This window comes from Perissodus microlepis, chromosome 20 (genome assembly GCF_051167445.1).
Source record: "Perissodus microlepis isolate ML-2025 ecotype Zambia chromosome 20, ASM5116744v1, whole genome shotgun sequence".
NCBI classification, from domain to species: domain Eukaryota; kingdom Metazoa; phylum Chordata; class Actinopteri; order Cichliformes; family Cichlidae; genus Perissodus; species Perissodus microlepis.
The window spans coordinates 35,123,040-35,134,962 of record NC_140480.1 but is presented as its reverse complement, the minus strand read 5'-3'; the positions used below and the strand labels follow the sequence as shown (position 1 = coordinate 35,134,962).

Sequence of the window (11,923 nt, the reverse complement as noted above, 5' to 3'; positions counted from 1 at the left end):
CGGCGACTGTACACAACAGAACCAGGACTGCCGTCACCAGCTGCAGTCCAACGTGGAGGTGGAGAACAGCGGTGGTCGACACACCAGCAACAGATCCTAACGGACGCCGACTGCTGAAAGCAGTCAGTTTAGTGGTCGGGCTACATTCCTACCCCCACCTGTGGTCAAGTGTGGTCACAGGTGAAGTTATGTGTTTCCTCTGAAGGATGGCCGGGCTCAGAGAGACAGGCGAGGAGCTCAGAGCCGCTACTGTGTGTGTGTGTGTGTGCGTTCCTATGTAAAGATGAGCGTGTTTGTTTCCAGGCTACCTGGTCCTGAGAGATCTGGGTTTTAAGGTGGGTCAGTATGTGGCATCGGAGGTGTGCGAGGACTCCATCTCAGTGGGCGTCGTCAGGCATGAAGGAAAGATCAAGTACGTCCACGATGTGAGGAACATCACCAAGAAAAATGTAAGCAGGACAACGTCCGTGTGAATTTCTTCTTTGTTGTATTTTCAGTCTGATGTTTCGAGTTTGAGCTCAAATTGACTGAAATAAAACCAGTGAAACAGAATCAGTCTGCTGCCCCCTGCTGGGCTGTGAAGCTGGTGCCAGTCAGCTACAAGAGGTTATTTACACAAATAAATAAAAACTTTATTTTCATCAGTTTACATCAAGTATTTGAAAAAATCCAATATTGTGAAAAACATCTTAGATGGTCTGATCTAGAATCTGAAATCTGATCATCTTGGCATTAACATAAAGCTTTAGCTCTCTGTGGATTTACCTCAACAATTATAGTCAAATATGGCTGAAGTGAACAGTTCCCACTCAGGAAACTTTCAGTAAGTAACCCAGAGTTTAATGTAATACCTTTATCACAAACACAGAGTCCAAACAGGAAGCTCACTCCTCATACGGACACTCTGGCTGTGTCCCAGTTCAGGGTCTGCAGCCTTGGAGGACGCGGCCTTCGCGGTCTACGTGGGCCGCGTCCTCCGAAGACCGAGAAGGTTGGAAGTGCGAGGCTTGTGAAATGGGACGGTCTAGCCTTTGTCGTGCTGTTGTTGCCTAGCAACCATGGATCTAACTGCGAGAAACGTTTCATACAGCTTTGTGTGACAGAAATGAAGGAGAAAAATGTTTTTTTGTTCATTCATTTTTGTCATGACATCACTTTGATCAGTTGAGTATCTGAGGCTGAGACCACAGGACTGTAAAACATTGTTGGGCTTCATTCCTGTACTGAACAGTCATTTAAGATTAGCTAGTAAATAACAATCAGCTGATGTTGTTCATGAGACTAAAATCATCTCACTGTGGTAATGTAAATATAATATGGACAATATTATAGTTATTATTATATGTATCATGATTAGTTATTACAGCAGTGAGCTTGAACTCTGGGTCAAAGATTCAAGTTGCAGTTATTTATATTTCCTGTCACCTTAAATCTTCACTCACAGACAGTGTTGGGAAGGTTACTTTTCAAATGTATTCCATTACAGATTACAGATTACATGCCCCAAAATGTGTTCTGTAACGTATTCCGTTACGTTACTCGATGAGAGTAACGTATTCTGAATACTTTGGATTACTTAATATATGCTGTTTACAACTACGTGAATGTACTATTGCTGTGATTTATTACTGTTACTGAAGGTCCGCGGCTCCGAACCGTAGTAAAGGGACCTCTGGCTAATACGGTGGGTTCTGTGTCGGACTCGTAGCTGAAAACTAGCTTTACTTTGTTGTCTGGGTCAACTTTGCTAGCGAGAGACAGAGAGAGGCGTTGAAAGGCTGCTCCAACGGAACTTATTGTTTCGGAGGAAAACACGAACACAGCGTACAGTCGAGTCTTAACAGCTTACTTACAGCTGGGCTCGTCAGGCTCTCTTCTTGGCTGCAGTGGTTGTTATTATATTTACATGCTTCCAGCTCCCGTTTCTGCTCCGTGACAGCTCGTACTTTTCCCTTTTCTCCCTCCCTCGCTCACAGACACATCACGGGTATGGCAGTCCATTCTCCCAGCAGCATGGACTACACTGCCCATCAGGCTGCATGCTTTAGAGCTATACCTGTAGCATTCTACCTATTAGCTTAGCACAACAAAAACAACAACAAAAAGGCGCTCTCTCACCCAGGAAACACGCAGAGAGAGCGTCACCCTGTAACCATGGCAACCATAACGCTGCCGCCTGGAACAACAGAACGTAGCTGTCAAACAAAACCCAAACAGTCCTGACCCGCCACAATATGAAACAGGGAAGTACCGCTGTGTAATCCATTAATTTCAACAAAGTAACTGTATTCTAAATACCACCTTTTTAAACGATACCTGTAACGGAATACAGTTACTCATATGTTGTATTTTAAATACGTAACGGCGGTACATGTATTCCGTTACTCCCCAACACTGCTCACAGACAAGTATCTGTGACAGTGTATATATAGATGTATCATATGTAAGAGACAAATATTGTTCTTTTAATATGTTGGCATTACTAAATTTGGCTCAATGCTTACATATATGTGTAAAAGCAAATGTACGAGCTGTGATAACTGTGTCTGATAGAATGAAGAGTAGACTGATATATGAAATATTCCTTTATTGGGTGAGAAAATCAGACCATGTCATAACTGCTTTAAGTCATACAGAATAGATATCAGAGCCTTAAACAGGCTGACTTCTGCTAAATGGGTCAAACTGGGCAGAAAGTCTACAAACACATAACATCCTTATAGAATATGATGTAACACTATAGATCAACTTAGCTCAGAATATATAAAGCATATAAACAATTACAGCAATATGATGCAACAAACACAGCAGCTACTGATCCAAAATACTCAAAGCTTCATAGAACTGAAACAAACATTTATTTTTAGCTCCATTCTGCTGCTGATACAGACTTTAGGTTTCTGAACATTAAACTTGTTGCTGCCTTTCATAGTGTGTAACTTGAAGGCCCTGAGTACTTTCTCCCACACTGAAAACACTGGATGATCACATTATTTGAACATTACCTAATAAGACTGATTCAGGACAGACAGTGATGTTAAACTTTCCTAGCAGTCCTTCACAAACAGGGAACAGTCTGTCTATTCTCTCCATCTGTCAGCTGCTGCTGGCTCTTCCTCCTCCTCTTCCTCACACACTGCTGAGTTGGTCCTGGTGGATCATCAGGGCTGCAAAGCCTCACAGATGATGTGCAGCAGTGGGTCCCTCAGTCTGTCCTCACTCTGGACACTTGCAGTCGTCACACATGGAAATCAAATGTGTGATAAGCTGCAGGATTCAAACACAAGTGTAACTTATAAACACATGTTCATACTTTTATTCCACAATCAGAGAGAAAGAAACAGAGAGAGAGTGCAGGACAGACAGACAGGTGACAGTCTCAGGTGTACACACTGCTACACAACAGCACCAGAGAAGCAGGATTTAGTGTTTGTGTTATTACGAGTGCTAAACAAGAAGAGTTCCCAGATGGTCCAGTGGACACATGTGTGACTGCTGTGATTAAAGCATCTTTCTTTCAGCTTAACGAGTGAACCGTCAGCTCGTTCAAACACACGTTAAAGTCCGTTTGGCTCGACACCACCGAACAGAGGCAGCAATATAACAGAGCTAACATTAACAGTGCAGTGAATCCTGCTTGTGCCGTGATATTCAGGACTGCAAACCGAGCAGCATCACTGACTTTCAGCTTGTTGTGTTTGTGGATATATGACTGACTTTAATTATCCATCAAATCATCACATTCTCTGTTAGATTAAGGTCGACTATATATATATGTAGAGGCTTTAAAACCAAGTTAATGCTGAAAGTACAAACATCACTAATGTCACACAACTTTGCTGACATGTGGCCAACAGTCATGTTTTAATGTTCTTGGTTATTAAACATTCGCACATAAATAAGTGACGTCATATTCAGTACTTACTTTTGAAAGTTTACTCTCCGGACGCTCCGCTTCAGCCATCCGCCGCTTTTTTCTGAAAAAATTATCCACACCCACCGCCGCGCTATGAATCCTGGGATATGTTGGGTCATGAAGGATACACCGACCCATTGAAGGCCGCATTTGGAGCAGCCTTCGTCGCGTCGCTGTGACGTAATCGGCCTTCAAATGCGGCCTTGAAGGATGCAGACCCTGAATTGTGACACAGCTATCAGGGCAAAGACACACAGCTGCACACCATCACAGGGGAGAAGGTCAGACTGAAGACAAAGCACAAGCAACACAGGACTACCAAAATAAAACAGGAAGTACATAAGAGGCGCGCCGCGTCACGTTCCCTTCTTCACATTTATTCCTCGGTTGTGTTCAGAGGACGGTTTAACAGCGTTCGTGTTGAGGATAAAGTTTCTACATTTTTTATTATTGACAAACTTCCGAGGTTCAAGCCTCAGAACAGGAATGGTTGATGACTTCCTCCTTTAATAATGAACGTTTATTAGCTGAATATTGGGCGGCACTGGACTGTTGGCATCAGCTGGTGCTTTGCAAAGTCTTTTCTTTCTAATAATCATTGTAAACATCACATATGAACACAGGGAGACACAACCCTTCGAATCAGACAAACGTACCCTCTGCTGCTTCACGTTTACCTAAACGTTATTTAATCAGCTGTTTTACTCTTTTTATTCAGATTAGTTTTAAACTTCAACTCTTTTATTGGCCGAAACATTAAACTCATCCTGTCGTATTGAAAACAGGAACCGTGTTCTGTCTGATTTTGTCACCTCGCTCAGATTCAGGAGTGGGGTCCGTTTGACCTGGTGATCGGAGGAAGTCCCTGCAACGACCTCTCCATCGTCAATCCTGCCAGGAAGGGCCTGTACGGTGAGTCCCTGAGTGCATTCTGGGTATATTTAACGTGTGTTTTGGTGATTTTCTACTCTTTTAAAGGCACTAAAGCCACACAGCGTGATAGTTTAACTCTTTAAAGGTTGTTTCTGATGCAGCGATAATCTGCCTGCGTATTCCTAGTTAGATTTTAGCGTTCTTGACTGTTGATGGTTTTTGTCTCTCCAGAAGGCACGGGCAGGTTGTTCTTCGAGTTTTATCGACTTCTGAGCGAAGCCAAGCCCAAGGACGGCGAGAACCGCCCATTTTTCTGGATGTTTGAGAACGTGGTCGCCATGGCCGTTAACGACAAGAGGGACATCTCGCGGTTCCTGGAGGTCAGTCACATGGGTGGAGAGCAGGCCTGTGCAGTAAATGGAGTTAAAGTTCAGGAAATCTGCTTAAAGTTGCTTCCTCAACATTTCCAACAACTATGTTCTGACAAATATGTGTGATTGCTGCAGGTTTCTGGAGGCAGTGTTGTTAAAATGTATTCCACTACGGATTACAGATTACATGCCCCAGAATGTAGTTTGGTCATATTCTGTTAAGTTACCCACTGTGAGTAACGTATTCTGAATACTTTGGATTACTTAATATATTAAGATTTATAAATCTAGTTGGTATTGCTTTTAGAACTGCACATGATTATTTGCAGCTAGCAGGTTGTCAATGCTATCCATCAAATCTAACAGTCTATGAACCAACCTCAGCTAACGGCTGCTAACAGTGTTAGCTTGGTAGTGAGTAGCCGTCAGTAATAGTGTAACTCACACAGCAATAGTGCATCAAAGATACTGAAGTGGCACATAACCCAGGTAGCTACCACAACTACAACAAGCTAGCTGCAGTAGGCTAACGTTAGCTTTTATAAAGAACTTACTTCCAGATGTTTCTTAGGTTGACGCTTCTTCTGACGCTGACAGCAGCTTGGTTGCTGACAAACACAGTTTGCATTGCACGCTCAGTTCATCCCTTTCTTCTTTAAATATGAAGTGGTGCCAGAATTTCCAAGTAAGAAATGGATTCCTGCCCGTGCACTGCTGGCTCTGTTGTGCTGGCTCTGGGTCCATTGTGTAACTGATGGCACCAACATTAACAGGACGCTTACATTAGAGCCTCTTATGCGTGTTTTGTTTGGGTTTCCAGCAATGATGGGAATTACCAAAATTAGAGAGGGGATAGACTAACATATGAAACAGGAAAAGACCGCCATGTAATCCATTTATTTCAACAAAGTAACTGTATTCTGATTATCACCTGTTTGAACGGTAACTGTAACAGAATACAGTTACTCATATTTTGTCCCAAAAGGTTGATTCTGTTCATCTGGACATTTCAGTGGGAGAAACGTTTCATCATCATCAGGTGACTTCTTCAGTCTCAGCTGACTGCAGGTTTCCCCAATCTTATAAACCAGCGGTCTCCAACCTTTTTTGCGCCACGGACCGGTTTATGCCCGACAATATTTTCACGGACCGGCCTTTAAGGTGTCGCGGATAAATACAACAAAATAAAACTAGTACCGGTACCGAAAAAAGGAGATTTATTCATAATACATGTGAAAAGACCCAGGAAAACCGAGTTAACGATAAAAACGATAACAAAATAACGCTGAAAAACGATAAAAACCCTGAAAACCATACATTTCACACCTGAGCCTCAACTCTCGCGGCCCGGTACCAAACGACTCACGGACCGGTATCGGTCCGAGGCCCGGGGGTTGGGGACCGCTGTTATAAACAGTATAATTGCATAATGACTGAAACCAGCCCACTGAAGGAACAATGGGCTGGGAGGTCATTTACATGATCATTAATTCTCATGATCATTGATCAAAGCCCACTGATCAATGGCCATGAGTACCACTGACAGAGAGTTGGGGAATGGCTGTATTCACAGCATTGTTAGATGTAACAGAGGTACCCTCAGGCCCCCTGCCTGTTGGCAGTTTCTCCATCCATCAGCGGGGTAATCTCATTGGTTCATTTTGTCTGTTTGTTAGTCACACATCTGTTCAGGTGGACTTTTGTACCACATAGATTCCACATGTCTCAGATGGTCAAACAGCCACTGCCCTGAAATCTGTTGTAGTGTATTTGGTCCATATGGTGTCCTTGTTTCCGAGGCCACAGTGACGTACTCCGAGTGACCCGGGAGCCACAAAATCGTGAAATTATATGAATAAAAATCCTCAGAAACTGGAACTGAGCTGAATTATTTTAATTTATGACCGTAGATATTAAAAGTGGATTTACATGCCTGGTCTGTGGTGTGAGTTACAGACGTAACATTGGTGCTGCTAACACCTCCTGAGACTCAGCTGGCAGTTAAATGGTAAATGGCCTGGATTTGTGTAGCGCTTTAATCTACAATCAGTCATCCACACATTCACACACTGGTGATGGCAGCTACATTGTAGCCACAGCCGCCCTGGGGCGCACTGACAGAGGCGAGGCTGCCGGACACTGGCGCCACCGGGCCCTCTGACCACCACCAGTAGGCAACGGGTGAAGTGTCTTGCCCAAGGACACAACGACCGAGACTCGAACCGGCAACCTTCCAATTACAAGACGAACTGCCAACTCCTGAGCCACGATCGCGAGGAGGAGGAGCGGTGGAAACGTTTTGGGTGTAAATTCAGGACAAGTTTGAGAGCTCAAATACATAAGAAAACAAATAACTTGAATATACAGATGATGATAGCGTCGGGAAGAAACATCATTGCTCCCTGCACAAGTCTGAAAACTGAATCTGCAGGACGTCTAAACAACGTTAAGATTCAGTTAAAGATGAAAAGAAGACGACGCCTCTGTCCTTACTGTGACGAGCTTACAAACATCATTTACTCGACATATTTAAAAATGTTTTGAGATTTTAAAAAAATGTCCGTCTGATGATCTGGATCATTTTTCACGGCTCTGAGAACATGTGGTGTAAAAACCCGTCTGTGTGTTCATGAGTAATTATGGGATGTATTCAGTTATTTATCAACCTTGCTTTGCAGTGTAACCCTGTGATGATTGATGCCATCGAGGTCTCTGCTGCTCACCGCGCTCGATACTTCTGGGGAAACCTGCCGGGGATGAACAGGTGAGCAGATGCTCTTCATCAGAAACTCGCCCGGCATTGTGAGGGCAGACGGAGTGAACAGTGTGATCTCTCCTGTGCTTCAGGCCTCTGTGCGCCTCAGGGATGGACAAGCTACAGCTGCAGGACTGTCTGGATCACGGCCGAGTGGCAAAGGTTGGTCACGTACACCGTGAAAAGAAACATTTTCACGTGCAGGTATTTTGTGCTAGACTGACGACGCGTCTGTTGTCTCGTAGTTTGGAAAGGTGCGCACCATCACTACTCGCTCCAACTCCATCAAACAGGGGAAAGACCAGCACTTCCCCGTGCTGATGAACGGGAAGGAGGACATCCTGTGGTGCACCGAGCTGGAGAGGTGAGCGGACAACACTCGCGCTGCTGCTTTTGGCAGTTACACTGTGAAAGGGTCCAGTGCGAAACATCCCAGCTAACGTGCTGACGACAGGTCGCACGACACCGGCATTCGCTCGGTCTTCTTTCTCACTGTGCACAAAAACTTTAAATATACCATCTTCAGCCGGTTGGTCTTCTCCCCTCTGCAGGATTTTTGGTTTCCCCGTCCACTACACTGACGTGTCCAACATGGGTCGCGGCGCCCGGCAGAAGCTCCTGGGCCGGTCTTGGAGCGTCCCCGTCATCAGGCATCTGTTCGCTCCGCTCAAAGACTACTTTGCCTGTGAATAAGAAGAAAGCCGCCATCACCAGCAAACACACACACACCAGCTTTTTTATCAAGAACCGTCAGCAGCCAGCCGTTTCCTCCCCTCCGTCGGACATTTTGGAAGGCAAATGGCCGGTTTGAAAAAACATCAGCGCGGCGGGGAAACGGTTCAAGATGCTGCCTGGATTCTGCCTTAGATCCACATAACACACACTAACACAGATTCACAGCTTAGGGAAAGACGTTGGCTGCCCTGGAAACAGGGGGGGCGGAGTCTAGTCAGGTGAGCAAAGGTGAGATGGGTAAGGAGGCCAGTAGGGCGATTTGCCATTCCTCTGGGAGTTAAAAGGGAACGATGACACCCACGCCTTTGCTTTGTTAACATTAGGACTGTAGCGTGACTTTAATAGGATTTTAGCTTCATTTAAACGCCCTTGGAAGGCATCGTTTTTAAGATAACACCTAGAAGTTTTAGAAGATGGAGAACGGCGTAGTAGCGAGCTTTCAATCTCAAACAAAAACACTTTAAAAGTGACTTGAACCAAAGGCGACGCTGACGTCCTGTTCCTGTTTTACCCGCCAAGGTCAGTCCGCCGTAATGATGCTGTGGCTTCTGGTCCAAACTTTGCGAGTGCACTCGACAGTAAAACTGCTGCAGGATGTTTTTAAAGGACCAAACTAAGAAACCCTCATTGGGGAAATTGATCGGTATAAGCTACTGACCTGAAGCTAACCTGGAAACATGAGACGGGATTTAGCTTTATATTTAGATCACTTTATATTGATAGATTTTGTTGATTTTAGGAAATAAAAGTACTTTTGTTTATTCCTTTTTATATTAGCACACTAGTTTCAAGTGGCTGTATTTTACTTTTTCGTTGTTCCTCTGACTTTCAGTCTGTTCAAGGGTTTTTGCATGTTAAAGGTTTGCAAAGTCAAACCCAAAGAAAACACTGCTGCTGAACTGCCTCACACGCCAGTCCAGACTTTTCTCTGTCACCACGTAAGTCGCTGGTATGACAGCCGTTAAACCGGTGCGTAGTCAGGAACGCTCAAATAAATGACAAAAGAAGAAGTTAGTTTAATGTTAGTTTGGTGGTAAATGGTGTTTGAATGTTTTAATACAGCCAAAAACTTCATAGAGCTAATTAAACATTCGTGTACATTTCAAAAAAGGGAACAAATAGGAAGCTATTTACACCAAAGTAAAGCTTTCTAAATTCAGAGCTAATACTCTGGAGGCATAACAGCGATGTCACCTGACTTAATCAGTATTCTCATCAGTGATATTTGAATGTAAAAATATTTTGAAAAACAAATGATAAAAATTGGCTTGGATACAAAGTTAAAAGTCACAGAAAAGTCTGCTGGTTACATATGTAACAAGCTCTGGATGAATCCGACCAATCGGAGCAGGCCACAGAGAGTCCTCACAGCTCCTTTTTATAGAGGTGGTTAAAAAAGTATCACTTTATCACACAAACTGACCAATCAGAGCAGACTGTGCTTGTCAGGAAGGAGAGAGCCTTAAAAACAAGCGTTGAGGTCAAAGGTTGAACAGGTGTATAAAAAGATGCGTTTTATTTTGAGTTTGTAGCGAGGATGATGTGGGCGCGCTCAGGATGTTGTCACGGCGATCTCTTCAGTATCTCTTTGGATACTTGAAACAAGCTGATGCAGAAAGACAAAAACTGAAAGGCAGAGAGGGGCTCATCTTCTGTTAATGTCTGCAGACAGCTGATGAATGCAGTTATGACGTTTGTGCTACTGTAGATGTTTTGTTACTGTAACAGGCAGATGCCATTTTATTAGAATCCAGGAAAGGCTGCGAGTCTCTGAGCGTTACTGTGCGGCCTCACAGCTCTTCCTATTCCACCGAGAGGGAGAAACACTGGTGACCACGCCTCGGCTGTGAAAGGTCACAACTGCTGTTCATTGACGATGTTTCCAGAAAACGTAACGAGAAACCGTCTCGCGGTGCTGTTTTCTGGTCTGTGTGGAGAACGTGTGTTTTCTTGGAAATGCTCCTCGACAGCGACACCGAGTCTTTAGCACTTAGACACTTAGAGTCTTTAACAGAGTCTTCTCTGTTACTGCCCTTCTGATAAGGCCGTTTCAGCCAAATCCGACTCCCGTGTTTCTGTGATGATGTGAACTCTCGTGACTACTTTATTCTAGATCGTCGATGTCGATTTCCCAAAAGAAGTTCCACGCCACTGCGACGCAGGTGAAGCGTGTTTCAGCACGTTTCAGCGCGGCCCCCACACAGCGCCATCTATGGGTAGCAGTCCTGAAACACTTGTTAGTTTTTTGTTAACTGGAACACTTTGAAATGCTGTTTTAAGGCCGTCACCAAACCAAAGTGAACGGGTATTACCTCCTACACCATCACGTCTGTGAGCACATGCTGTAGCCGTCTGCTCTCTGTATAAACAGCTTCTATTTTATCACTGGAACTTTGGGTTTTTTTTCAGTGTTCATGTGTACTGTATCGATAGAAAGGTTTACAAGTGTTTTAACTCACATTTGACTAAGAACTGCATCTTATTTTGAAAAATGCACAAGTCTTTGTAAAGACCCTTTTTGACTTTCAGGCTCTTTTACAGATGTGGTGCTTCAAAAGTCACTTCAAGTGCCGCCAGGATCTTTTTCCTGAGTTGAACGGCCTTTCACAAACCAAAAGCTTCATGTTTACATGCTTCATTAATAACTGCTGAACTCGTTGAATGTTTTTGCTGGAAAACAAAAAAAAAGTTTTTTTAAACATTTTATATGATAGTTTATATTAACACAGTATAAAGCTCGCTTTCTAATGTTCTAGTGCAGAGTAGCTCGTATTAATAAGAAGTTATTGATGTTTTCTTTATGAAAAGTGAGGACGCCTGTGTGTGACCTATAATCCCATTGAAAATTTTTCTTTTACCTTTTTATAAATCTTCTATGAAAAAGCCAAAAAAAACATTTTTACACTTTATTTTATTAGAGGAAAACATTGCTGTGTTTTTGTGTACTTTCTATAGCAGCATATATAATTTTTACTCAATAAAATGCCGAAAAAACCTAAATATGGCCGTGCCCAGTGTTATGGTTCTTTTTGCTTCATCCACTAATGATTTGTATTGACTTCTTTGGTGCAGTGTCACAGGGATCGTTCATACTGTGCCAGCAGGGGTTAAAGTGGCATTTGGCAGCTGGGCGGAGCCTAGGATTAGGTCCAATAGTTCAGCATGAAGAAAAGATTCACTGAGAAATAAGTGACATGATGACTTGTTTCATGAACCTGTGGGGCAGCACAGGCGTTTCCCCTTGGTCCTGGGTTCAAATCTGGGCGGAGCCTT

General features: G+C 43.6%; 1 protein-coding gene across 3 annotated transcripts in view; it reads left to right on the top strand.

Moving 5' to 3' along the window:
* The window catches only part of LOC146365067 (DNA (cytosine-5)-methyltransferase 3B-like), a 49,662-nt gene extending 37,784 nt beyond the window's left edge, over nucleotides 1-11,878 (top strand). For 2 of the 3 annotated variants that reach the window (XM_084916007.1, XM_084916009.1), the window contains exons 16-22: nucleotides 304-449; nucleotides 4,738-4,828; nucleotides 5,021-5,169; nucleotides 7,839-7,924; nucleotides 8,008-8,077; nucleotides 8,161-8,279; nucleotides 8,467-11,877. In XM_084916007.1, the coding sequence (XP_084772133.1) occupies nucleotides 304-449; nucleotides 4,738-4,828; nucleotides 5,021-5,169; nucleotides 7,839-7,924; nucleotides 8,008-8,077; nucleotides 8,161-8,279; nucleotides 8,467-8,608 (803 nt within the window). In that variant the 3' untranslated portion in view covers nucleotides 8,609-11,877. Of the gene's footprint in view, nucleotides 1-303; nucleotides 450-4,737; nucleotides 4,829-5,020; nucleotides 5,170-7,838; nucleotides 7,925-8,007; nucleotides 8,078-8,160; nucleotides 8,280-8,466 lie in introns of all 3 variants that reach the window. The other variant, XM_084916008.1, reaches the window with a different exon arrangement.
* Nucleotides 11,879-11,923: the final 45 nt, after the last annotated feature.